This window comes from Phalacrocorax carbo, chromosome 1, assembly GCF_963921805.1.
Source record: "Phalacrocorax carbo chromosome 1, bPhaCar2.1, whole genome shotgun sequence".
Classification (NCBI taxonomy): domain Eukaryota; kingdom Metazoa; phylum Chordata; class Aves; order Suliformes; family Phalacrocoracidae; genus Phalacrocorax; species Phalacrocorax carbo.
In genome coordinates, this window is record NC_087513.1 from 57,771,078 (window position 1) to 57,797,797 (window position 26,720).

General features: G+C 54.7%; 2 protein-coding genes and 1 long non-coding RNA gene across 4 annotated transcripts; 2 read left to right on the forward strand and 1 right to left on the reverse strand.

Moving 5' to 3' along the window:
• The first annotated feature begins 88 nt into the window (after window positions 1-88).
• LOC135313931 (uncharacterized) lies at window positions 89-10,817 on the forward strand. The gene is made up of 3 exons (XR_010373431.1): window positions 89-189; window positions 9,689-9,906; window positions 10,725-10,817. It is a non-coding gene; the product is annotated as an uncharacterized LOC135313931 (long non-coding RNA).
• A 3,357-nt stretch (window positions 10,818-14,174) lies between these two features.
• LGALS2 (galectin 2) lies at window positions 14,175-16,657 on the forward strand. Of its 2 annotated transcripts, none has more exons than XM_009502505.2 (4): window positions 14,175-14,267; window positions 14,722-14,804; window positions 15,094-15,253; window positions 16,433-16,657. In XM_009502505.2, the coding sequence occupies exons 1-4, from the start codon at window positions 14,262-14,264 to the stop codon at window positions 16,577-16,579; spliced, it is 396 nt and encodes a 131-aa protein (XP_009500800.2). In that variant the 5' UTR covers window positions 14,175-14,261; the 3' UTR covers window positions 16,580-16,657. The 2 variants fall into 2 exon arrangements, with proteins under 2 accessions (XP_009500800.2, XP_064311032.1); XM_064454962.1 differs by lacking the exon at window positions 14,175-14,267 and adding an exon at window positions 14,275-14,631.
• A 1,294-nt stretch (window positions 16,658-17,951) lies between these two features.
• Window positions 17,952-26,197, reverse strand: CDC42EP1 (CDC42 effector protein 1). Its single transcript, XM_064454940.1, has 3 exons — window positions 25,914-26,197; window positions 21,465-22,365; window positions 17,952-20,427 (listed from the first exon to the last, which is right to left on the reverse strand). The coding sequence occupies exons 2-3, from the start codon at window positions 21,904-21,906 to the stop codon at window positions 19,610-19,612; spliced, it is 1,260 nt and encodes a 419-aa protein (XP_064311010.1). The 5' UTR covers window positions 21,907-22,365; window positions 25,914-26,197; the 3' UTR covers window positions 17,952-19,609.
• Window positions 26,198-26,720: the final 523 nt, after the last annotated feature.

Here is a 26,720-nt window from a genome sequence, read left to right on the forward strand (position 1 = left end):
CCCCCTGCCGAAACGCACTCCCGATCCACCATAGCGGCTTTCACCGCTCAGGGGAAAGAAAAGCGAGGGATAGCGAAAGGAAGCGGAAGGCCTCCAGGAGAAGGACATAGACAGCGGGGCAAGCCAGAGCGCCGGAAACCAGCCGCCGCACGGAAACAAACCCTTCCCGGAAGAACCTTGTATTGGCAGGTGAAGCTACTTCCGGTGAGGGGAGCGAGCACTTCCGCCCCGGGGGGGGAGCAGCGTGTCCTTTAAAAGGACATGAACCCGCCGGCCCCCACGCATGCGCAGTGTGCGCCCGTCAGGCCCTGAGGGAAGCGGGGCCGCCAGCCCGGCCCGCCTGCTCCTCGGGCTGCCGCGGGCCGCCTCACGGTGTTTAGAGGCATAAATGTTAATAAAGGAGCCTTTGTGCCCTGGTCGGTTCTCTCCCGGCAGGGCCCGGCCTGGCCGCCTCGCGCCTGGCTGAGCAGCTGCGGGGGGGGCGGGGGGCGGGGTGTTGGTGAAGCCCTGAAAATAACTGAGGGCCCCAGGAATATAAACTCCCGTTTGTCCTTTTTCTCCTTGCGGCTGTGGTAATCCAGGCCAGCCCGAACTGTGTCACTTAATATTGCTTGTTTTCTCTCTGCTCCAGTGGTCTTGGAAGGAGCAGTGCGTATGTGTCCCTGCAGTGGTTTATTGCATTTGATGTAGGTTTTTTTTGCTTTTTAAATAACACCAGTGAAAGGTGCCAAGTGGATGGCCTTCGGGGATCACAGGCCTCCACCTGTTTGAAGAGCGCCTCATCAGCGCTGGTGCTCAAAGCCACCCGCCTGGGCTGGCCCTGCCAGAACCTCTGCGATAAGAGCATGAGTACCATAAAGCCTGTTCAGCCTCAAAGCCACTAATCCTGGAGACAGAGGTGTGAGTCAGAGTGGTCCTGCGTTGGGTTACTCATTTACAGAGCTAATCCCACAGATGGCAGGCGAGGGAACTGCCCTGGTGTCACGCCTAATGTCTTTTCCTTATGTATAGCCATTGTTTTGAGGGGGGATTTTTTGGCCGTTAAAAGGTACTTTTTGGCACTTGAATGTAATTCTTTTTTTAACTGTTACAGCCTTGCATCACAAAGCCTTTTTAAAGTGCCTTTCATAGAAAATTGCCACATCCTTCCCTCTGCTGTGTTCAAGCACGTTTTTACATGAGTTATTTTAATCTTGTGAGTCAGCTTTGCCTGTCACTACTACCTCTTTGATTTTTCTGAGAATCCTTAACTCATCTCCAGGAGACCGAGGCCTAGATATTGCTCTTCTAGGTCATGTACAATCTGCGTAGAAAGTGTTGCATCTCTTCTTGCCAACCCACAAAGCGATGCCTCTGAAGGAGTGGTTTTTCAGCCTGGTGCTTCACAGCCCCATTTTGCTCAGGTTTCGATCCGTCTGAGTCTGGAGGTTGTTTATTTTCCTCTCTTTGGCAACACCCAGTGGTTAGCAAGTCCAGGATGAATGGAAGGCTGCACCTCTTTTCAGCTGGTTGCAAACAATAGCGAGGAACTCATGCATGACAGTTGTGTCAGCAGCGGCTTTTCAAACCTTGCTTTTATTTCTCATAGATTTAGGGGTCTCTTCCCCTTTTGGTTACATCTGCTTTCCATATAACAAGGACCCTCAGTACAACAAAAAAAAAAGAAAAAAAGGAGATAGGAGCCTGAATTTTGCTCCTGGTAACAGTGATTAGATGGCTTGTGAGGAAAAACCTTTCTCCTATCCCTCTATTTTTTACCGACAGCTGGAATCCCAAACGAGGTTTGGATGGAGTGAGATGCTCCATGTTGTAATTGACACCGCTCCAGAATGAAAGTACTGGAACTATAATTAGCTCGTAGCCGGTCGCAGAGGAAAGTGATTACGTTCAAGCCGGAGGCCTGGGGAGTTGGCGTGCCGGGGAAAGGAAAGCTCTTGCTGACGCGGGGGGTGCGGGATCCCGGGTTTGGCAGGCCCTGCAGCAGGCTGTCCCGCAGAGGGCAGCAGCAGGCAGGAGAGCTCCTGCCTGATCAACCTGGGCACAGCAAATGGGCATTTGCTGCCTGCACAGTCGAGGTGAATCGCGAAACAGGCGAAGGGAAGGCGGCCTTGCAGGAGTAGCCGGGTGGCCTGGGAGAGGGGTTTTCCACCCACCAGGTCGTCTTCAGCCAGCCAGAACCGCCTCGTCACCCTCGCTCTGTCCCAACATTTGTTTGGTTTTTTCTGCCTTGTGTGTTTATGCAAACCCTGCAATGTTTTTTTGAATGTGCTTGTGCGTGGCAGTGAGAGCTTTTGTGTGCTTCCTGCTGGGTTGTCGGCTCTGGCCCGTGATGTGAGGTTGTGAGGTTCCCTTTCCCCTGTCACATTCCTTTTTCTTTGGCAAGGCATTCTGCCAGGGACCTTCACTTTCCTGAAGCTTGGTACTGTGGTCTTTTGTTCCCTTTTCTTGTTTTCCTGCTCCGGCTGACTGTAGCAGCCAGTTCCTGGGTTTTTGGCTCAGTTCTACCTCTGCTGCTTTCTCTTAGAACTGGGCTGGCAGCGCCTCTCCTGACGTCACCTCGGATCACGCACCTCTTGTGCAGTCCTCGGGATTTGCAGCCCTGCTATTCCCTGACCTTGGCTAATCTCCTTCCTTTCGCAATACTTCTAAGCACCTTTCCCAGCGGAGGGTTGCAATTAGAGAGGCAAGTATAGAGTTGCATACTTTTCTAGAGGGAGAGCAGGTTTGAGCTCCTTTAATCTAATAGGAAATGTGTCCTTCCCTTTCATATGCAGCACTTTCTTGTGGTATGCAGTCATCTACCAGGATTGCTCCCTTCCATTTCTTTCAGTGTTTCCCTGTTTCACTCTAGGAAGACCTGTCCCCCGTGATCAAATGCATCCTTCTACAACTACAGGAGCAGAATGAGGGAACAGGATGCTGGATAAGGGATCAGAAAACCTGCTGGTTAGATCTCTGCAATTAAACATGTCTCAGAGCAAGACTCGAGGACATGCATATCTATGCTCGCTACCTCAGTTTCCCTGGTCATTAGCATGGGCATAATTGCACTTGTTTCCTTTGGGGAATTGCCTTGACCTCTGTATACTAAATTTCTTTTCCACATTGGCTCTGTCATTAAAGCAACTGGCTCAGCGAGACAAGCAAGTAGGAGAAGCGAATACCAGAGTTAGAGGTGAGCTGTGCAGCTTGCTGCTTCCTTGTGTTTGAGCCCTCCTTCCAGACTGGGCAACTCAGGGGTGTCTTGATCCTTGACCGAGTGTGCAGCAGTGTCCTCCTGGCCAGTGTAGGGAGTGGCAGTGCCTCACTAACCCCCTGGGCAAGGCTCAGCTGGATTTGCTGCTGCCGCATCTTCCCAAGAGAGTCCAGGACAGTCAGGGGATGCTCTGAGAACATGGGAACTCTCTTGCTGTTGAGCAACAGTATTGGCAGCAGGCAAAGATGAAAGAAAAACTGACGGGACAGAAGCCCTAGTCACAGTCATGGCTTGGGGGCTGATAGGTTATGTATCTGGGTAAGCCGAAATCAGAACAGGAAGAGGAAGACCTGCCAGGTTACAGAGTGCTGCTTAAATATATGGGGCTGAAGCAAGCATCAAAAGCCCCAGGCCTGCAAGGGGGAGCCTGGATGAAGTAATTTGCCACACCACTGGTGAGATCAGCTCCAGGCTGGAACAGATGTGCTACCGATATAGTGCACTTGGGATTCAGGTGTCGAGAGAGGCGCTTGGAAAGGTGAACAGATCACCCGTTCTCATTCCAGCCTTGACTTGCCATGTTATTGCTAGCAGATGGAAGGGGCATCATTAGAAAGCACAAGTATTGGGGAAAAATGGTCTAAGAGCCTGGATTTTGCTGAGATATGGTTTGACTCTAAAGAACAGCAGGAGGAAGAAGAAGAAGGAGAAAAATCCTATTGCAAAGGCATTTTTCACAGGCATCCAAGCATGATCTGAGCTGAGATCAGCGACACGAAACTAGGCATCCTGGAGCAAATCAGGGAGCCCAACTGCAGCAAATCCCCAAGACTGGATGATGAATACATCACTGCATTGCGGCGACAACGAAGTGTGACTTAGCGAAGCGTTTGCCAGGGATGTTTAGCGTAGCAGCCACCCGGGGAGCTCAGAGACGCAGCCGTGTGCAGCCTCTCTTTTACAACGCGGCACAGGGAGGAGGCATTCCCGCTGCGGGGTGCCCCAGCACTGAATGCACGTGCTCTCGGCTGTGCAGCTGGCTCAGGTTTAGCAGCTGGTGAGCTTGAATAGATGGTTTTTGACCCATGCTTGAAAATCCCCCATTGCCAGCAATCCTGCTTTCGCTGCAGCTGCCTCAGGTTCCCTAGGAAACTTCAGCACTGGCTTAAGTCCGGACTGTGAAATGGCAGGAGGCAGTACGGTGGCTCTCCCTCCAGCCTGGCTGCTCAGCCTCTGCCGCTTGGCACCACAGCCAGCTTCAGCCCTGCTTTTGGTGGTGGCGAGGAGCAGCAGGGCGGAGTGAACCCACTGCCAGGGCATGGCAGATGTGGGGTTAGGAATAAAAAGAAAACTGCAACCCAGGAGGAGGAGGAGGGAGACACAGAGTCTGCGTACGCAGATTTCTCAAGGGTGGACCTGGCCTTTCATAGGCTCCTTTCTGGTCCCTCTGGCTTTGTCTGTCTTAGTAAACACAACAGGAGCAGGGCCAGGCCCAAGTGCTGCTTTGGGATGATGGCTCACGCAGTGCGGTTGTTAGCACCCTCCCTGGCGTGGTTTTGGGCTGTGCCAGCTAGCAGTGCCGCAGTGCCCAGGCATGGCTCGGTGACAGGGTGGGCTGGGGACTGTTCCCAACAGAGCCTTGATGTCACCAAGCGTTTAACCCCATGGGTGGGAGCTGTGCCCTGCTCCTTGCTTTTGGGGCCAAGAGCGAAATAGCTACACCCTTGTAAGCCCAGGTCCTGACGGCAGGCTTTTGAAGTGCAGTGCCCTGCAGCCTGCATATTTAACCCCTAATTTTCCACTTTTCCTGCTCCAAAGATGGGAAATGTCATGCAGCAGCTTGTAGGTGAGTGTGTGGGGTGGGAATGTGAGTGCCAGACTGAAACTGGGAAACGCTCTGTCTGCCAGGCACGGCTGAGCGCAGGACTGTGACTCAGTGTCCTATACCCCATGCTATGGATCACTGGCCACGTTTGACCTCCTGCCTTGTGGGGTGGGAGAGATGCTATGAGGAAACGTTGCCCAAGTGCATGAGGTCATGGGGGTGTGGGGGCCAGCTTGTGGAGGCAGGGATCAGACAGGCCTGGGTACACAGCCATGTCGAATTTGCCCCTCTGGCTCTCCTGCCTTGAGCAGGCAGAGTGAGGAACCCATCATGTTGCCTGTGGAGAACATGATTCTGAAAGGGCTTCCCATGCACATACAGCTCTGTCCCTTTTCCCCTGCCACCCCAAACTACATCAGGTTTGGGAACTCACTGGGGGAGCAGAACGAGGGCAGAGCTTGTGCATCCCCCATTTAATATGCTGCTGACAGACAAGTCCCCCAGCCAGGAGGAGGATCAGGCGCACACCGCTGGGTGCATTCGAACAGCCTCTGCCTTGCCTCTGCCTGGAGGGGCTGCGGTCCAGCGGCAAGCTGCTGCCAGCAGGCGTTTCGAAGGCAGTGTCCACATTCTAGGTCTCACCGAACTACATTGCACCTTTGCTGCCCCTGATTTGCAGCCTAAGTCCCGTTCCTCTCTGCAGGAGGGGGAGATGCTCCCCAGCACAGGCTGCTCCTCTTTCCACCTCCCTCCTTGCACAAAGTAGCTTTGCATCTTGTGTAGCTCGCCTCCCAGTAGCGGCACTCTGGCTGAATTTTGTGAGGAGGATGCGTGCTGGGAGTTGATGGGGTTAAAAGCAACAGTGTCGCAACATGGCCTAAGAGTGGGCTATGAGACATCTTCCCTCCAGCCATCCTCCAGCTGCTGTGCTGCTCCTGCAGCCGACCAGCCACTTGCTGGTGTCCAGGGCAGGCGCTAGGCGCTCTTCAGCTCATCTTGAGCTGGGTCCCTGGGGAGCTGCATCTTTGCTGTTGCTTTTTCAGGAACAATTCCCACCCCTTTCCTAATGAGACCGAGCGAGTAATAAAGACGTTCCTCAGGGACAATGTTGTAAGGAGTGCTACGTGCATGTCCAGGACCAGAGAGCAGGTCTCCACTAGCTTTTCGCTGCTGTTGTGCAGCAGACATTGATGCATGTCCCATCTTGACAGAAGAGATAAGCTATCTGCGTGCGGGTGGGAACTTGCCTAGCAGTTGCAGCCACTGGTCCTCCTCGCATTGTTCTTATCAGATCTCCTGGCTTGGCAAGTCTGTTGTGTGGTGAATGGCAATGTGTTTGGGGCTATTCAGCCTGGGATACAGTAAGATTGATTTGTCTGGTGTGAGTCCTGCTTGAAGCATTTAGTTTGTAATACCCTTTTCCCCTCTAGGGAGCAAACATTCTCCATCCAGGAATCTGACTGCAATTAAAGCTGGGTGTCTGCTTTGCTGCTGGGGGGCTTTCGAGGGGAGCAGTGCAAAGAAACCTAGGGGCAGCCGGAGAGACACAGCCAGGTTCTGGCACGGGTGCGTCACCGGTGGTGGGGAAAATAAGGACAGCAAGAAGCGGCACAAACTGGAGGGAAGGGAAAGAGAGCCAGACAGAGAGAACAAACAGCCTAGCATGACTGCTGGGAACACAAAATAAACATCCATTGTGGTCAAGTGATGGCCCATGTACTACTGGCTACGTGGGATGGGTCAGAAACAGGAGTAGAGGCTCACAGGAGCAGTCCAGAGGAGGGACAGGATGCCCATATGGACTGGTCGGCAAAACAGGGTGTCCTCAATTGCATGGGGTGTCCCTTAGTACCCAGTATAGTGCTGGAAAGGGAGATGAGGTGTCCCAGCAGTGCAGAGCAGCTGCAAGCAGCTGCTGCCCTGCTCCCTGCGGTACTGTGTGGAGAAGAAACATCTCTGGGCAGTGCTGAGATCCAGCAGGCTGAAGTGCTGGCTTCAAAAGCTCCTTCACCCTGGTGGCCACTCTAAGCAAGGCTGTGGCTGTAGGTCCTCACTGGGAAGCAGGGAAAAAGTAATTTAGCACTCCTTGTGCCGGTGAGAGCTGGGACCTCCTCTGCACTTTGGTTGTCCTTGGAGCTCCTGCAGCAGGGCAGGCTCAGCTTTTTGACCTGTGGCTCACTCTGAAGGTCCACGGGTTCATGTATTTCTGGTGCCCTTCCCTCTGGAAGCAGGGAGGAGAGGATCAGAGAGAGCTGGTTGTGTGGGCCTGGTCTTTTCTTAGGTCTCCTTCAGATGCCTGCAGTTCCCTCTTTAGATGCCCATTTCCTGCACTGAAGCAGTCATTTCGGGATTTGGATTCCCTTTTCTTTGGCAGCTTTTCTTTCCCATTTCCATCTGGTTTGGTTTTTACTGTTTCATTTTGCAGGGCCATCAAAGGGAGTTTGTTCAGGCTGATTTTGGAGCAACAGATAGTTTTGACTTGACAACCCCTTCCTCTGCAGACCTCAGCCATGGCCTTAGATCCAGGGTGGGACGCCCCTTCAGACCCTCTCAAAGCTAATGGGTGGTAAGGTGGCTTGCTGCTCCCTGGTGGGGATGGAGGATACTTGGCTTTAGGGACGTGAGCATGGGAGAACAGACATGGTTTTTTTGCTCCCCTTTTTTCCAGCCTATGAGCTGTTAATTCTTGTGGCTTTTCAAAACTTGCTATTTCTCCCTTAGCATTTCTTTCTCTCTTTTTTTTTTTTTCCAGTGGATGAGCCACCCTTGGCATTGAGCCTCGTGCGTGTGACTCAGACAGATTCTGCTTGTCTGAAGGATTCCTGCAAGTCCTCAGAGTTGCCCAACCCGCCTGGGCTCAGCGCTGGAGCCCGTGAGAAACACACTCAAAGCGAGTCGTGCAGTGCCAGCAGCCTTGTTCTGCCTGTGCGGGATGGACCGCTGCGCGCAGGGACTCAGCAGTCACTCTTGCTGCATGCCCTTACTGTCCTGTGGGGTTGAATCCAGGATGGCTGCTTGGAGCTCAATGGAAGGAGGTCCCCATGGACCTTTTGTGTATGGTGCAACACTGCGTTTCTTTTTTGCTTATTCGAGTTCCAGCCAGCTGGCCTCATGCTGTTTTTGTTGTGGGAAATGGTCCCCTTGAAGTCAGGGGAGTTGGGCTTGGGGCATCTCGGAAGTCCCCTGGCTTCCACTCTTGGAAGGTGTCAGTTCATTTTTTAATGCCTCTGGTTTTCGGACTTAATTGGACCCACCCAAGGGCTAATTTTTTTCAGAGGCACTGAATGCCTCCGTACCTCCTACTGACAGTAGATGGTGTGGTGAGAGATCAGCCTCTCTGATACTCAAGCTGCATTAGCCAAGGGAGCCCAGCTTCCTTTTAGCTTCTAGGACAGGTTTGCAAAGGTAGATTTAAAAAAAAAATTTTTTTTAAAATCTGTCCACGGGAGCTTTAAGATGAGAATCTAAACAAGAAGAGGGTTTTTTGGATGGGAACTTAGGTATCTGTGCCTCAGTTTCCCCATGTGCAGGATGAGGGGGCTGCCATCTTCCTTACTCAATGGAAAGATAAAGCTGTTGGAGATCTTAATCTTTTGGTGTAAGATGCAAGTGGAGCATAAGACCTCATGGCGCTGATCCTTTGTGGACAGCTTTTTGGAAGACCCTTTTCCCATTAAGCTAATAATATCTCATCCAGGAAGTCTGGGTAAAGCTGGGAGATCCCAAAAGTCCAGGAGAGCAGGAAGCCATGAGCCTTCTATGCATCTTCTCTTTGCCAGTAGGGAAGCTTTCAATGCAAGTGCATTTTTATCTCCAGGCATGTTTTTGAAAGCCTTTCCCACAACCCACATTTCTGGCATGCCCGCATGAGGGAAAGAATGAGAGAAATGAAGGCTGGAAATGGAACTGGGTGGCAGGTAACCAGTCCTCTGACTTTCCTTCCCCACCCTTTGCCAGTTCGCTTCATTCTCCTGCTCTCAGGCAAGCTGAGGACCCTTAAGATGTGACTCATCTGTTTGCATTGATGAAATGGCACTGATGCCTTATAAGCCAGCTCCCGTGCACATGAACTACGTTCCTCCGCTCTCTGTGCACAACTCATAGCACACAAAAGTGTCACCACAGACTTGAGAGCTGCCCAAGAGAGATACCCCCTGCAAAGGTATAAGGACATAACTTGGCCCTGGGGATGGAAACCATCCATCAGAGAGTGCATTTGAACTTCTCATGGAGATGGGAGATGCCAGACACCGTGGTACCACTGCCTTTCTGATAGGGTAGGGAGAGGGATGGAGTCTGAGGCTACACCTCTCCCCTGTGTTCTTGAACTGCCCCACTCCTTGGTGCAGGTTCCCTTCACTGCTGCCCCTAGCCCTGAAGAAAGGTGGGGTTTTTTCCACATTTTAGCCCTTCAGATAGCTTTGTCCTTCCTCCTCCTTATTCCCAACATCATAAGGAAGAGAAATTGCTCCCTACAGATGATGTGGGGTGACGCTGGTGGAGAACCTACCAGAGGCTGATGGCCTCTAATCCCTTGTCCCCAGGTTCAGAGCATGGATGCTGCTTCCATACTTCCCACAGGGACTCTGGATGATGCACTGTCAGGGAGCTGGGGTTAAGGGGTGGCAGGAGATTCACCTCCAGTCCTTTGTTCCGTCTCATTTCAGTTGACCAGAATGTGGAGACTTCAATACCTTCCCTGGAGGAGCCGCCCACTCTGGTTAACCTCTTGGGCAGGAGGCTAGTGCTCATGGGCACCAGTTTCCTTGTGTTCATCATCACTTTGGCTTCTCCTGCATCTCCTGGACAATCCTCTCCTGTGCACGCCCTCCAGATCCGCAGACCTGCTTATCCAGTCTCCTACTTACCTCAGTGTTTGGCTGAGGTAAGTACTTTTTTGTTCTCTTGGTCCTCCTCCATTAGGAAGCTGGCTGGCTTTCAGAGCTTAGGGATCAGTTGGGTGAAGGTTGCAGCACTATCTGCTGAGAGGCAAACCAACATCTCTCAACTAAAGGGGAAACCAGTCCTGTCAAACCTATCTGGGAATTTTTGTGACTGGCAGGAGAAGAACTGAGCAGCTCCACTGGGAGGTGATGGAAGCCTCTTCTTTGTCTTGTCCTGAGCCCTGGCCTCTGAAAATCCAGAGCTCAGCTTCTTGAAATCCACCCTACAGCCCTCTAAGACAGGGAGCATTCCTCGCCAGGCTTCATAAAAGGGGGAAACCAAGTCAGAAATGTGGCTTAGTCGCAACTGCCGGGAGGAACCGCAACCAGGGCCCAGATGAGGTCAGAGAACACAGTTTAAATCAGGTCACCGCTCGATATTTATTGTGTGGAGTTTTTCTTTTTTCTTTACTCCTGCACTGAAATCCTTCCCCAGAGGCTATTCAAGGAAATAAATAGCCAGTGGAAAGGGACAATAGCTTGCTGTGGAGTACAAATTATATGAAGCAGTAGGAAATAATAGCAGAGTGAGCAGCTGCTACTCAGAGAAAGAATGCACGGTTGCTCTCTCCAGCTCCCTTTGCCTTGAGCAGATGCCGATCCCTGGGCCACAGCACAGGCTCCCTGGTGCCTTGGGTGCAAAATGGGACAGGCGCCTTTTCCCCCCACGATGTCCTCCTCTGGTGCCACTAATTGGCGCCAAGCTGAAACGACAGCCTTTTGTTAGGGTGCTAAGGGGTTCTTTTGCCTCTTCTCACAGGGCTTGGTTTGAGGTATTCCTGCAGCTGGCATGGCCACCTCGCCTTCCTCTCCCTCTTTTGGACTGAGCATCACACCTGGTGAAGACCCATATCACTCCAGTGAGGGACTATTCATAGACTGTGTCATCTAAAGGGACGTGTTGGCTGTCCTATACTCCGAGCCCCTTGAAGCCCTTCCTCAGAGCACCATTGGGAGGGATGATGGGGACCATTTTGGAGTGCTGGTGTGATTTTGGGGGCTGTCCCTGCCACAAAAGCCCCTGAGAAACCTCTCACAGCTAGGGCAGTTGGGTTACCTTGGCTGGGAAGTGGGGAAGCCTGTGGTTTTCCTCAGGGCTTCACACCTAGCTGGCTTATCTCCTGCCTGAGTAAGAAGACAAAATAAATACTGCTGCCAGCAATGATGCTGCTGAGGATCTTGGCAGCCTTCTGGGGAGGGTGGCATTCAGTCTGTTCTCAACAGCTGTGTGGGTGCCCTGTGGTAGGTGGCGACTTTAGGCTATGGTACATGAGGTCCTGCTGTCTGACACCTCCCTGAGGGTCCTGAGATCCCCTGGGTGCTGTGGGTGACCTGAGATCTCCCCAGGACTAGCAGGAAGGTTGGGAAGGAGTGTTAACCCCAAAACCTACCTTATGGGACCTCTGCAAATGGAGCTGCCACATTTCAAGGGGTGAAAGCACCCTGCTAGAGGGCCTGCCCTGCCACCCTTCTGGCTGAAAGCCGATGTAGTTGCAGTGGTCTCTTCCCTTCTTAAAACAGGGTAGGGTTTTTTTTGTTTTCTCCATGCAAACTTGCAGGCCTTCCTGCTCCCTGTTGGAAGCTCACCTTGCCATTGGGTCAGGCATGGCCCCCACCCTTGCAACAGTGACTGCTTGTTGGGTGTCTGCTGCTGTCCCAAGGCACCCTCTGGGAATACAGCAAAGCCTCCTCCGGTGCCAGTGGTGTGAGCATGAGCGTCCCACACCAGTACAGACTAACTGCCCTCTGGCCAGGATGAACATCTATATGGGACCCTGGAGAGGCACTCCCAGGCAGATACCCTATTATAGGATCAGCACCCTGGGAGGTGAAGGGTTCCTGGAGCCCTTGCACCAGTGGCTGCCAGCTTCCATAACCATTGCTTATATAACCACTGCACAGACCCTCCACCTTCTTTGCAGATGCCCTTTAGCCGGATTTCCTCTGTCTTTGGGATTTATGTTCCCATCATATCACCATTTCCTCAGGCTTTCTGCTTTCCAGTGTCTACAGGGAAGTATCAACCTGTCCCCTTCACCCTCCTTTCACACATCCCAGTCACCACCTCCAATTGCACTAGAGAATTCGGCTCTTCTGGGGTCCCTAAAGTCTCATCCCCTTCCTCTGTGGGGAGCACACAGCCCTGCATGAGGGAGGCCATCTGCACAGGGCTGGTGTCTGACCGTGCAGAGACTCAGCTCTGCAGACGAAGGAAGTTGCCAACACTGGCAGAGTTGCTGTCTGGTTTCCCACTATTGTTCCCAGTGGCAAATAAAAAGGGTGGGGGGCGAAAACCCCTGCTGAGCATTATAAGAGGGGGGTTAATGTTATCTCGATAAAATCTCACAGCCCCTCTCTGAGCAGTTCATGCCTCTTTCTGGCCCATTTCCCTCCCTGCATGTTCTCACATCTGTGGTACTTGCGGCTCCACACGTAACTCTCTGTGCGGGTAGTTTTCCCCATCCCTCAGACACATGCTGCTCTCCCACCTGGGCAGCCTCATGCTCTGCCAGTGGAATTGATGGATAAATCCCAGTGAGAGTGATGTTTCTGTCTGGTCTGTGTGGGAAGTGGGGGGAAGGCTCTTCTATGTTGCTGGCCTGGCACCTGGGTCTTGTCTCTGCCACAACATTCCTGTATCACTTTGGCCAGCCATGTAGGACAGGATATTCCTGAGCGAGTTTAGGGTCTGTCTTGGGATGTAATATCTTGAGCCCTAGAAGTGTTTGTTCTTCCCCGCTGGCTTAAAGTGAGTTCAGGCAAGTAATCCTGATGATGGCTATGCAAACATTGTCTTTGTACTGCCCTTGTCCATGCAAAGGGACAATGTGAGATGCTGGAAAGAGAAACCTCTCACAGCCAGTGGGATGCTCTGGTATTTTGAGAGGGGGGCTCTGGGCTCTGTGTTCTCCCTAGGATGGCTGCGGGGGAGCAGTGACATGAAGATGTGTGCGGGTGGGACACAGCAGTGTGATGGGAAACAGACCCAATTGCAGAAACAACCATGCCCAGCACCTGCTTCTGCTGGCTCCGTGCTCATCCCCAGGAAGTTTTACCAACAACTTCGGTGACCTCAACAGCAAACAAAGTTCCCAAGCCTGCTGGGCGTGATGACCCTCTGCTAAGAGGAAGCACCTCCCAGGATGGAGTGCTTATCAGCACTTACCTCTGCTTTCTTCAGGAGGTTTTGGGGAAGGGCAGAAGCTGTCTCCCAGCTGGCTGTGCAGCAGCAGGATGACTGCATTCAGCTGCTCACCGCAGGGATTGGGAGGGGGGCTGAGGGACTGCTGGTCTCCTGAGCCTTGGCCTCCTCCTCCTTCTTGCTTTCCCACTGACGTCTGGAGCCTGACAAAACACCAACGATTTGTTCAACTAAATCTGGGGCACTGTCTACTGGCTTGTGGCTCTTACCTGGGAAGAAGACAGCAGGGGTGATGCTCCCCTCTGAGGACAACATTCCTGTGTCTCAGGGTTAGGGAGGATGGGGCTATTGAACCTGATGTGCAAGGCTCCTTGCGCTGAAAGGTTTACATCTTGATGGAGCTTGGGTAGGAGGCTGCAGAGACCTCCCATGTATTGCTAGTGCAATCCATGCAGCTGGGGCTGCATCTAGAGCCACGAGAAGGGAAGGAGCTAAAAGGCCACTCATGCCCCTCCTGCAAAGGACTGTTCACAGAATGAATCATAGAATGTCCTGAGTTGGAAGGGACCTGCAAGGGTCGTCGAGTCCAACTACTGCCCCTGCACAGGACAACCCCAAAATTCATGCCATGAATAACTTGTGTCATGTAAAGGGGATCTGTCGGCTGTCCTCTCCTCTGAGCCCCTTGGAGTACTTCCTCAGAGCAGCATGGGGAGGGATGGTGGGGACCATTTTGGTGTGCTGGTGTGGGTTTTGGGGGCTGCTCCCTGCCACAAAAGGAAGGAGCTGGGATGCTTGTTTTGGCTGAGCTGCTACACACAGAAAAGAAGTGAACGTGGTGGTCTCACACTTCCATGTCCAGCTGGGAAGATGCTTGTCCTATGTGGTAACTGGAGTAGCACCCCTAAGGGCTGTGTGTGGTGGACCCTCCACTGGGAGCCTACTGGGGAGGCTGGGAATTGGTTAAATTTCCTGAAGTCCCTAATGGATCAAAGTCTCCTGGCTTAATAGCTGTTGGTGGGGCCTTCCAGAGGCGGAGGTGCTGTTAATGTGTAAGCCACAAGGAAGTCTAGGGATGTAAGGTCCTCTGTGCAAAGCATTTCTGAGCTAAACTGCTGGTGGCTTGCTTCCTGGTTACTCTGCCCTCTGAGAAAGATGTCTGTAAGGCCTGCTGCTCCTGTCCTCTGTCACCCAGGGTCCCCAGCTCAGCAAGGCTGAGCGAGGGACTGGCAAGCCACAGTTATCTCCATTCTCACCACTTGGATTTCTTGGGCTGCAGGCAATGCTGCCCACCAAATCCTAGGCTGTCCCCCTCTGCTTTAACTCTCTTTGTAACTCTGCTGTCATGCTGTCCTTTTTTGCTGCTGAGGACAGGCCTGTTTTCATCTCCCCTCTCTGATGTCTTTGCTTGCTTGATGGCTTCACTCAGCCCACTCTTCCCTCATGCAAGAAGACCATGCAAGACCTCCAGCATGGAGCATGAGAGGAACACCAGCTGAGAGCATGAGATGTTCTCCTGGCTGGGGCACCTTTGCCAAGCAGCACCCTCTCACTTGTGGTGGCAGGGGATGAATGGCTGAAGGAGCCCCGCAGACTATTTTTCTTTCTCCCTTAGGAAAAATTTGAAATCTTCAACCTGGATATGAAGACTGGGGATACCCTGAAGCTCAAGGGCAAGATATCTGATGATGCTGACAAGTAAGTACAAAGAAACTACCTGGACTTGCCAGGACTGAAGGTGGGCTGCAGAGGGATGTGGTTTCCAGAGTCACTAGGTTCGAAAATGTGAGCGTAGCTCAGTGTTAGGGGAGCCCCTATGCCATCACCATGCAAACTCCCCTGGTTCCTGAGCAGAATGAGGAAAGGGGAGGCATTAAGCACCTACAATGCTGATGGAGGAATTGGGTGCAGAGCCATGTGTTGGATCTCAGGTCTTCCAAGACCCTGTCCTGCCTGTGCAGCTGACCTTCCTCCTGTTCACTCTCAGCTTCAGCATCAATCTCGGCAACAGCTCCTCGGATCTGGGATTTCACTTCAATCCCCGCTTCAATGAGTCTGTCATTGTCTGCAACTCCAAGTGCTCCAAAGCCTGGCAGGCGGAGCAGCGTGATAACCACTTCTGTTTCTCCAAGGGCTCCATTGTCAAGGTGAGGTGTCTGTGCTGGTGTGAGATTGTAGGAGGTGTGTGTGGTGGTGGAAAGCCCCTGGTTAGCAGACTCCCGTACCCTAGTCCTCCCAGTCCCATGCAATGCCTCCTGCTGCCTCCCATCAGCTGCTCATCCTCTGGGTTTTTGGTCTTGATTGCCATTTCCACCCCTCCTTCAAAACCCCAGCGCTTCCTCTGGGAACTTTGCGTGAGCCCTGTCTGTTGCAGGCTTTGTAAGTGCATCCTGCCCCCCATACCTGCTCAGCAGGTGAGTGAACCAAGGGCATGTATGAAGGTAAAGGGGGACTCCAAGAAGCAGGATCTTGCTGCTCTCTACCTTGTTTCTCTCCCTAATTCCTTCTTATGCCTTAAGGCTGACAGGCTTTAAAGCAACCCTGAGTTTGAAGCAATGTCCAAAAACCTCTCCTTCAGCTCTTCTGTCCTCACTACTCCTGGATCCACACTGCCAATCTGTCCTCCCTCTCCTCCTGCCAGGGATGCTGTCCTAGTTGCTGCCTTACCCTATCTGATGTCCTGAGACGTTTAACAGGGCTGCATTTAAGAGCAGTCTGCTTCCTATTGCTGTGGAGAAGCAGCTTGTTTCCTCAGTCATGGCTGGCTCTTGCGGAAGGGGTGGCAAGGTGATGGCTTTGGGGAACGATCCCTTTAATTTGCAATGATCAGTAATGCGTTCTCGACCTGTCTGCTTGCGTGTGTTTATCAGCGAAGCTCCTTTTTCCAGGTCCCCATAAGCTGCTGAGAGCATTAGTGTGTCAGGTTTATTCTGCCCTGTTCAGAGCAGATCTAAGCCATGTTGTGGATAAAGACACACTTGGGTTTAACGGCTCTAAGTTTACAATCTGAGTAGTTGAAACAGCCCCAGGAGAGATCTGGTCCCCAGATCATAGACTAGATACCAGCTCAGACCCATGGTAGTGTTGGGTTGACAGATGGACTTGATGATCCTAGCGGTCTTTTCCAACCTTAATGGTTCTATGATTCTGTATCAACTGCTTATTTCCTACACGACACTCAGCTCAACCCCCAGCACCTTGCTTAAGGCTGTAGGGACCAGGACTGACCCTCATGTGTAACACAGTCAGGCCTTTCGCCTGGATGCTCGCCTCCTAATCCTCTCCTTGTCCCCAATTCCTGCCCCTCCTCCCCTCTCTTCTCCCAGATCATCGTTGAAATGATGGCAGACAAATTCCGAGTGAAACTACCAGATGGGCATGAAGTGGAATTCCCCAACCGGCACTCCTACAGCAAGATCAGCTACTTGAGTGTCAATGGAGACTTCAGGGTCACCTCCTTCAAGCTGGAGTAATGGGTGCAGCTTCTTAGCTCTAATAAAAACTCAAGCAGTGGGAGACTGCTTGCTCCAGCTGCTTTGGCTTCTGTGAGATCTCTGGCTCTGTGGCTCTGTGTAAGACACTGACAAAGCCCAAGGTTTTTCCACCAACAGGAAAGGAACCCTTGTTGGATGGAAATAACTCCCAGATAATGCCAGGTGCTTCTCAGACAAGGTTGTGGGGTTGAACAGATAGTAGGTAGGGCAAAGCAGGCTGTAGGTGGGGTTCAGGAGGGCAAGGATATATGTGATTGCTCAGGGAATGGTTGTGTAGTCTCTTCACAATGCACCACTTCTTCCTGCACCTGAGTTTTTGGGAGGGAGGGAGGGACAGTAGGAGAAAGGGGAAGAAAAGTATTGACATGAGTGATGTGGCATTTGGTGCCACAAAATCGCATAATTAAATGTTAGGTTTGGGAACCTCAGGGCATGGCTTTGACGAGTTCCTCTTGGATGCTATTACAGCCAGCAGGCAGGAGGAAGTGGTACCTTGCCCTCTTGCAGGAGCGGTACCATGTGAAGTGGTGGCACGGGGAAGGCAGCAGTGTGCCCCTGAGCCAGCATTCCTGCCAGCGATAAGGAGTTATCTCCTCTGACTTACCCATTATCTCACTTATTTGCTGGCGCATTCCAGCTGGGTTACCCATTACTCTGACATTTCTGCACCGAACCCTACTCAGTGAAAGTGACGTGGGGAAGGCAGTGGGGAGGGAGGACAAGGCTTGGGCTGGGTTAGGTGGCTCAGTACTTCCCAGTCCGTGTCCCTCACAGAGGACTACAGGCAATTAGTGCTGATTATCAGATGCTGCTGCTGCTCTAATTAAAAAGTGTCTCACCAGCCTTAAGTGAGACCGATGTATGACAGCAAACATCAGGGCTCTTTAGGCTGGGTGGGAGGAGAGGGGAATAGAAAAGCATCTTATGGAGAGCTGGGTCCGAGGCAAGGTGACAGGGCCCCTGCCCTCCTTCTCCACTTCCTTGCTGCCCAACCCATGGGACTTGCTGCTGCCTGAGCACTCAGGCAGCACCAGGGGCTGGAAGGGCTGTAGCCAAGCCAGCTTTGGGAAGGGTACTGATCTGCTTCAGGCTGCAAGTGAATTGTTGCCAGGCTGGAGAAGAGGCTTTGTACGCTCCTGTGTGCTGTGTGGGGCTGGGTGGATAGGACGTTGCTTTGTGTGTTAGCCACCGTGAGTAGCAAAGTACTGGGCAAGTTACTCCAGGGATCTCAGAGGTGCTGGAAAATCCTGCTAAGAGTGGGGAGGGTGGGATTTTCTGGCTGGGGCACTGGCAGACATAGCAAGGAATATGATAAGGTCGCTGCAGCTGAGGGGAGGCACTGGAAGAGAAGTTAGTATCAAAACTGCTTTAATAAGGGCAATAATAAGTGCATGGGATACAGAGTGGAGGCAGAAAGGATATTCCATGGATGTGGGTCTTTGGTCTGGAGCTTGTGTTATGGTCTGGGAAGCGGAGGACAGGGGGACCTCATCCTGAGAGCCAGGGTCCCCATCCCAGAGGGAGCAGGAGTGGTGAAGGCTGATCCTGCTGGGTGCTAGTGGCCAGAGGTGGGGACACCTTGAAGCTGCTGCCTGCCCCGGCTTGCTGCTGCTGGCTGGTGCGAGGCAGCTGCCTGGGGAGGCTGGGGAGATCAGCTTACCCATAACTTCGATGGCCTGACTGCGAGTGGCACTCCCACGTACAACATGCATGCACGCCAGAGCTTCTTTATTCTGCTCAGAAGAGCTCTGTGCCAGAAGCAGCCAGGCGGCGGGTGAGCCGTGTGGGAGCGGAGCCCTGCAGCCATGGTCCAGAATCTCCCCCCACTGCACACCCCCTCCTGTCCTGGAGAACAAGGGGGGTCCTGTGAGGGTCTCTCCTGTGACCTCAGCCCCCGAGCATCTCGGCTCCACGCCACAGCACAAAGGCGCTTCTGTGAGGGCCTGTTTGCACGCAGGGCAGCGTAGGGGGCAGCTTGTTCCAGGGCGGCCATGTCACTTGGGGCCACTTGGTGAGGGGCATTATCTGTCCTCCATGCATACCCCTGGGAAGGGGCACACTGGAAAGAGGGGTACGTGTGTGTGGGATGGGGAAAGAGGGCAAGAATGGGGAAGAGGTGGCACAGACTGAGTGGATGCAGAGGGAGTCTCCTTATTCCAAGGCAAGGGGAAGGGATTTTTAGGGCCCAAGCTGCACACTTTAGTGCCCTGACAACCCTGCCTCTGCCTCCAGCCAGCCAAGAAATTTCTTCCCTCCCTACTGCAGTGGGATGTGGGTCAGAAAAGATGTCCTAAGTGATGCTCAGCAGCACAAGGCAAGTGGAAAGACTTCTGCAATTATCTCTGTGTCTGCTCTCACCTCCTTAGTGCTGAGCTCATGGCTTTTGGGTTTTTTGTTTTTCTTTTTTTCTTGAGAAAAAAAAGAAAGCCCAGCTCTGTAAGCTTGCCTGCCCCATGAGCCCACAGCTGACCTCTCCTGGTAGATATATGTGCTATTCAGGAGGGTCTCACATCAGCTGGAGCTGGGGAGACCCCAGTCCCCCTACATCCCAGAGCTATCAGTAGGAATATCTCTGGCAGGGCACCCATGCCAGTGCAGAGGGTAGCTGGGGCACATCCCTAGACATGCCAGCAGGGCCAGGCTGAGGGATGGGAGAGAGGATGCCAGGAGGAACGGGATGGGTTGGGAAGAGGTTTGGAGTTTCTTTGGTACATGGGAATGGCCCTTTGGCATCTAACAGCAGTAAGGCTGGGGAAGGGCTGAGGTGCCCAGCGCTGTGATGCACAGCCCTCACCAGCCCCCCTCAGCAAGCTGGCCCAGTCTCGGGGAGCCCCCCAGGAGATGGACTCTCCTCCTGCCCCTGCTGCCCCCCAGTGCCCCGGCTTGGCAAGGAGGTTGCCCACTGGGTCTGCCAGTAATGCTGGCACCTGAGGGTGGGAGATGGGGAGGAGGGTGAAGACCCTGACACCGGTGCCTCTGGTGGGGGGCCATGATGGGAGGAATGGCCATTCACACCTTGACTTCATCATCCTCCTCCTCCTCATTTGCATACTCGAAGGAATTGCTGTGTCTCCCCCGGGCACCAGCATACCCCTCCTGCAGGCTGGACAGCTTGGCCTCCTCCTCCTCCTCTCCCTCCTCCTCCTCCTCCTCCTCTCCTTGGTTCCAGGTGGCCTCAGGGGACTGGCTCTCCCCTGTCACTTGCGACCGCCATGAGCTGCTGCTGGGGCTCTCCCACATGGTCTGCGTCCGGGCCTGCTGGGGACCCTCACCCTTCTCTGAGCTCCGTGGGGTGCTGGTCCCACCGTAATGGCGGGCCAGGACCTGGGCTGCCCGGTCAAACTCTCCCGCCTCGATGGTGCAGTCATTCCAGTGCCCCCGCCATGGCATCCCCCTGGGTGCTGCCCCCAGCCCCGAAGCCCAGGCAGGGTCCTCTCCAGCACCCTCAATGGCATGTGCCTCTCCGTTGGCACGGACTGACAGTCCTGGCAGTGAGCTGGCCCCCGACAGGCTGCTCTGCCCAGAGCAGTCCCAGAAACTGGACATTGCTGTGTCCTCTCCATGGGATGCATCCGATGCTGGAGGGACCCCGTCCTTGGTCCCCTCACCACTCGGGAGGTCTGGGCCATCCTCCCCCACCTCGCTCCCATTGGTTTCAGTGAAGCTCATCACCTGGAGGAGCTCGCTCATCAGGGAGGGCCCCAGGTCCAGGCGGAAGGAGAGCAGGGAGTCCGAGCGCTTTAGCTCTGCTTCCCCAGGGAAGGGGCTTTCTTGGGCCTTTTCCACGCGAGGGACACGAGGGATGGTGCAAAACCCGGACTCCAGCCCTGTGAGGGAGAAGGGATGGTGAGGGAGGGCACAGCTATGTGGAAGGAAGCCTGCTTTGCATCTGCAGAGGACAAGGGATGCTGCCACCGAAGTGGCGCGGGTCACACTCCTGTCAGTGGCACTGGCCTCTAAAGAACAGGCCAGTGTCTGTGTGGACATCACCAACATCCAGAGTTACCATGGAGGGTCTCCAGGTGGGCTCTGGGCTTGGTAAGATGCTGGTGGGGGCTGAGCCAGGCAGGTAGGACCAGGAGATGGCAGCATTGCTTCAGCTTGCCTTCCCTCTGAGCTCAGCCACTTCTCCCGGCTGCTGCAGGCCCCCCAGATCCCTCCGGCCCTGAAACCCTCTGCTCCAGACCTCCCTCCCTGGGGAAAAGCTGGACCGCAGCCCAGTGCTGTGAGGCCCGAGAAAAGCCACCCAGCTGTCCTGTCCTATTCTTCCCACAACTCTTCCCCAAAGGTCCCTCCTGGATCCCTGCCGTCAGGGAGGGACGTGGGCACAATGGGGAAGGGGGAGATGGAGTCTCTCGAGGAGCACATGGAGATGGGTGGGTTGGCACAGCTAGGCACAGAGTTAGAGCATCTGCATGGAGGTGGGGAAGGCCATGCCATGGGTCTCCTTGACCATGCAGCCTTGGTGTGGGCATTGCCCTGCTGTCCCAGCACCATCTTGGGAAAGGCATAGAGCTGATGAGAGATGGGGGTCACCCCCTTACAACTACTCCACACAGGTTGCCAGCTGTGTGGCGCTATGGGGGAGGGAGAGGAGGAGAAATCATCCATGCTCCACTTTGGGGGCACCCTGGGAGGAGACCCTCCAAAGGCAGGAGCAAGGAGCAGGAGCAACCTCATGGTTGAAAGCAAGGTTAGGGTTATCTCCTTGCATTGATTACCAGGACTGGGGACTCTTAAATGTTCTGTATCTGCTGAGAGCCTAAAGTCCCTCAGTGGGGAAACTGAGGCATGAAGCAATGGAGAAGGGTTGCAGAGGGGGTGCTGTGCCTGGACGCCAGCCTTTGCCCTGTGCTTCACTCACCATAGGCCTGGTGCGTTTTGGAGAAGCTGTTGGAGGCGCTTTTGAAGGAGAACTTGCTGGTCAAGCCCCGGCCACCATTGCCGTCATACATCCCCTCGTTGAGCTGTGGGAGTGAGATGGCATTCTTGATGATCGGCGAGACAGCTGGGGGGGCGGGTGATGCTCCTGCTTGTCCCCTACTGCCCCGGCTCCTCAGCGGTGTCCGGCGGACGTGCCGCAGTGTCCGGGTGAAGAAGTTGTTAGCTTTGGCTGTGTCAGTCCCACCATGGTTGCTGAGGAAAGAGGTGTCCCCAAAGACATCTCCGCCACGTCCCACATGCATAGTGTGCCGAAAGTCCCCCAGCGGTGGGCTGATCATGTCTGGCGTCAGCTCTGACTTCAGCCGCCGCTTGCCATGGGACCCCGACACCCAGCTGAGCACCGGCAGCTTCCCCAGGCTCATGTTGCACCCCTCACCTTGCCCCTGCCTTTGAAAAAGCCCTAAAAACCAGCCCTCACCGGGCTTCCAGCACTGGGATGGCCTGTCACATCCCCAGCCTCCCCATTGCTCCTGCTCCAATGCTCCTGGGGGAATGGCTCATGTCACCTTGGCTTTCAGCAGGTGGCTTTCAGCCTGTCCCCCTGCTTTGCTGCACTATGTTGTACTCATTAGATCACCCACAGTGGGTACATCTCCTGTGGTAAGGATGGTGGCAGTGTGGAGGTGTCCCCCGGGGGTGTCTGGGGTCACCTCTGGTGCTGCGGAGGTCACTGGAAGCTGCGTCTGGCTGCAGGCTTAGGAGTTAATCCACCGTCTTCTGCTGCCTCTGGATGAGTGGGAGCCGGTCACAGATGGGGCAGTGGGTGACAGGAGTTTGGGGTGGGCTGGCAAGGCAAGCACCTCGGTCCCCTCGGCGGTCACCTAAAGAAGGTAAGAGGAATGGTGAAGCACTTGGAGAGGATTTTCCCAACCATGTTGGCTGTACCCCTGGGACTGGCTGAGGAGGCTGAAGGTGATGCATGAGCAATGGTGGCGAGGTTGCTACTGGCTGTGCCCCTTGCCTGGCCCTCCTCTTGGGGGGGGGAGTAAAAGGCTTTTCCCCAAAACACGTGCTTTCCCTCACCCCTCTGACCTTCCTTGGCATGCCTCAGTTTCCCCTGCCTGCAGAGCAGCTTTGCCAGACCCATGCTGCAATGCAGGCTAAGGATTTCCCTCCCAGGCAGCCCCTCCTCCCAGAGAGGTGCCCTGCCCAGCTGCCCCGGCTCCTGGGTGAGAAACCTCTCCCTCCTTTTTGCTATTTAGATGAACCCCTGGGGAGCGGGTGAGGCCTGGGGACCGCATGCTTCTTGGAGAGGCGGGGTGGTGGGGAGGGAAAATGCAATATTTGTATATTGGTTTGTTTGTCCTCTTCTGGCTGGGTCCTTAGGTGCTGGCCAGACATGTCGGAGCAGCAGGGAGCTGGGGTTGCGGGGAAGACAGCTGCTTTGCAGGCAGGGGAAACTGAGGCACGGCAAGGGAGGTGATTGCTCGAGGTCGGAGGAGAAGGCGGGATGCGTCCCTGCACTCAGGCAGGTCCTGGAGGCACTGGGGGATGGGGAGGCAGCGGCTAGGCTCATGACGGCAAGGGCGATGACCTCCCCAGTCAACAGGGAGGACACTCAGATCAGCAGATGCCTGTTGGAGTCTGTGGCAAGAGGGAGGAGGTCGGCTGGGGAAAGGAGAAGATCTGGGACACAGGGCACCTCAGAACATCAGTGGTCTGGGTGCCCGCCTGGGGACGTGTCCCCCCCGGCTCAGTCTCCACTCAGGGGCCAGGGAACAGGATGGAGCTGGGTTCCTCCAGCAGGGCTGGCTGTGGAGGGCAACATACCAAGAGGCAACACAGGAGCCTCGCATCCCTCGGTCCCTGTGTGCTGGGACCCCCATTGCTCTGTAGCTCCATCCATCTTGCCCTGCCATGCTGCCTGCCTCCCCTGCTTGTCCCCGGGTCACCTCGGAGCAGTCAGGCAGTGCCAGGGTGGTGAAGTCTCTGGCAAGGGGCAGCCCTGGACTTGAAGCTGTTTCCTGGCTGGCTACATGTGTTTTTGCCTTGCCCTGGCCTTGTTTGTTCACCTGGGGCCCCTCTTATCTGCCAGGGGTTACTGCCTGGGGAAGGGAAAACAAACCTCCCCTGCCAGCTCCCAGCACCATTGGCTGCCTCCCGGGGTGGCAGTAGCTGGTGGCAGCAGGGACGGTGGCAGGTTACCTTCCTGCTGGCCCTGGCTCACGCAGCCCATGTCTGCCTCCTGCTCGCAGAGGCCATGTGGTGCTGCCTTGCACCTGGGATGGGCCAGGCATGTGGCAGATTTGGGGTGGGAGGACAACTAGGGAGCAATGTCCTCTGGTAGAAGCCCACCCATAGCCACTGGGTCAGGGCTCTCCTGGAGTGCAAGGAAACCACTGGGGTGGTCCCTGCAGCATAATGGGGGTCTTGGGACCATAGAGAGATGAAACCCTATTTTTGAGCTGTCACTGGGTGCCCAAGGAAGGCACATGACCCCAGAAGAGGTTAATAGGCGAGTTACAGCTCTTGAGTTTTCCTTTCCCTCTGCATGTTGGAGCTCCTGAGAAACCCAAAGTGGGGACTGTGTCCTTCAGTGTGTGCAGCACCAGGCAGGGCTGCTCTGAGGGGTGGACACCCCCCCCGCCAGGTCTCCCGCACAGCAGAGCTGCCCTGCAGACCCCTGCGGGGCACTGGGGCTGGCATCACCCTGGGGACAGAGTGGGGAGGCAAGCATAGGGGAGATGCAGAGGGAAAGCATCCCCTTGTTCCCTGCCTGGAGAGCTATTGAGCAGGGAGAGGGGAAAAGGAAAGTGTTTCTCCCTCCTTGTCCCTTGGCCACCACGGGGACGCAAGCCAGCACCTCCTGGCCTCAGGCTCTCCCTGCCTGCTGGCAGGCAGCAAGCATTGGGAGAAGAGGGAAGGAGGCAGCTGGTGCCCAACCCTACCTGGATGTCAGGTTCCTGGCAGGCGTGCTGGGCATTTTTTTCCTCCAATCTCCCCCTTTTTCCTCCTTCCCTCTGCCCCTGCTGTGTCTCCCTGCCAGCTGTGCCCCTTTGAATCCTCCCCTCTGCCCAAGTGGACTCCTCCATGCTGGGGAAACTCGTGATTCTGCGGGCAAAGGGTGACCCATGTGCTCTCCTTTCCTCCACTGGGCAAGGCGACCCCCCTGTCTGGCCACCCATCTGTCTGGATGCTTCTTCTGTCTGGCAGCCCGCCGCATAAACCAGCCCCCAACATGGTGAGCCCACAGCCCATCCTGACCTCCCCTTCCCTGGCTTCCTATCCCTGGCTCCCTCCTTGCCTCCTCTGGGAAGCCCCCTGCCCTTAAAGACCAATCTCTGGCACCTAGTCCTCCTCCTCCCAGCCTGGCCTCCCCCATTTCCCCCCCGAGTTCATCTGGTTTCCACTGGTTTTCCACTCGCCAGGAATGGCCAGAGCTGTTCTGCTTGCTGGGAAGAGCGGAAACCAGAAAGGGGGGGAAAATAATCCAGATGTCTAGTTGGCTGGGCTGCTGAAAGCAGCCTCTTCCCTCCTCCTCTCCTTACACAACCCCCCCCCCAAAGGGGACATACTCCAAAAGAGGGCGAGGAGATATTTGGGGTGGTCTCAACAGCGGGACGAGCGGGTGGAAATGGCTGTGGGCGGCCAGGAAGGCTTTCCCAACCTTCCTGAGTGCTGAAAAACCTCCCTTTCCCTGGAGGAAGGGAGGCAGAGGCTCCTCTGTTGGGTCACTGCTTGGGGATCAGGAAAGCCAGTGGGGACAGGCTTTTGGGGAAGGGGGAAAGGGGCTTGACTGGCTGGGCCGGGCCTCCTCCAGCTTCCCTGGAGCAGTGCCGGGGAGTAGGCAGACAAGCCTGAGTCCGACTCCTGTGCTGCCGGCTATATATATATAGAGAGTTATATATTTTTTAATATATATATAGTTATATCTCTCCATATAATGAGGGTATTTTTCCAAGCAGACACACTGGCATGTGGATGGAAGCCGGGCTCCAAAGGCAGGCAGTTTCCAGCCTCTTTTTCCTGCCCCGTTGCCCAAAAGTTCTCCCTTTTTTCCTCCAAACTCCCAAAATCAAGGTGCCGAGAGCCTGCAGGACTTTGAGGGATATCCACAGTGGGGTGGGGGTTGGGGGGGGTGCCATGCCCCCTTCCCCCGTTCTTGGGAACCCCTCCTCACACCCTTTCTCTCCTGGCTTCCCCCCCGGCCTGTCTCCCCTCTCCTCGCTCCTGCTTTCCTTACCCATTTCCTGTTGCATTCCTGCCTTCTTCTCCCTTTCTTTTTTGCCATCCTCCCTATCTCCATCGCCTTGCCACCCCTACCGCTTCTCCCCTCTCCTACCACCCTCTCCACCCTTTTCCTTCTGCTCCCGACCCCCCACCTTGCCCCAGATCTACAAACTGAGGAATCAAAACTTTCAGGATTTACCTCTTCCGAACCAGGGTTATTATTTTTTTTTCCCGTCCTCCGGCCGAAAAGTTGGGAGACGCTCCCCGTGAGCCCGTGCAACTTTCTCCAGGAGTTACTGGCTCTGTGTTCCGGAGAAGGGGGGGAGAAAGGGGAGGCGTGCCCCCCCCCCCTTTTCCCACGGTTGTCCCCCCAAGGCTGGCTCTCCCAGGCTGACGACCCGATGCCACGGGAGAGAGGGAGCGAAGCTGGCGGGGAGGGGACGTGGGAAGGAGGAGGGCGGGCTGCAGCACTGTTGAGCCAATCCTTGCCTCGGCAAGGAGACCAGAGAAAATGAGATTTATTCCAACTATCCAGGACAGAAAACTTCAGGAACTTCTCTGCCGCTCCCCCTCACCCCCACCCCCGCTTCCCCAGTGCCATTTCCCGTCTTCCAGCATTTGCTGCCTCCTGCTCCCGGGTGCCTGCTTCAATGAATTTGGGGAAAGGGGGAAGCCCAGGTCACTGGCTAACCTGGTTAGGGGAGTCTATCCAGGGAGCAAAGGAAAAATTTGACTGCTGTGTGTGTGACCCCTCATGTACCACATGGAGTCACCCCATCCCACGTTGGTTGGGAAGACCCCAGTGCCCGTGAAGTAGCAATGCCAACCAGGAATGGGGTCTGGGGGTGGGCAGTCAGGCCAGGAACTGTGGGTAGTGTTGCATTGAGTGTTAGAGGTTAACAGCCTCCTTGGAGGATGGATGGGGCGCATGGGTGTTATGGGGTCAGGACAAACATTACAGGGTCAGGACAATCATCATATCAGTGTCATGGCATCAGACCAGGGT

Bases quoted from the DNA above. Each gene is read 5' to 3' on its own strand.
- CDC42EP1 (XM_064454940.1), bottom strand. From the start codon at position 21,906: ATGAGCCTGGGGAAGCTGCCGGTGCTCAGCTGGGTGTCGGGGTCCCAT. The intron at 20,428-21,464 runs GTGAGTGAAGCA...TCTCCCTCACAG, and splicing joins CAAAACGCACCAGGCCTATG to GGCTGGAGTCCGGGTTTTGC.
- LGALS2 (XM_009502505.2), top strand. The intron at 14,805-15,093 runs GTAAGTACAAAG...GTTCACTCTCAG, and splicing joins ATATCTGATGATGCTGACAA to CTTCAGCATCAATCTCGGCA. The intron at 15,254-16,432 runs GTGAGGTGTCTG...CTCTTCTCCCAG, and splicing joins CCAAGGGCTCCATTGTCAAG to ATCATCGTTGAAATGATGGC.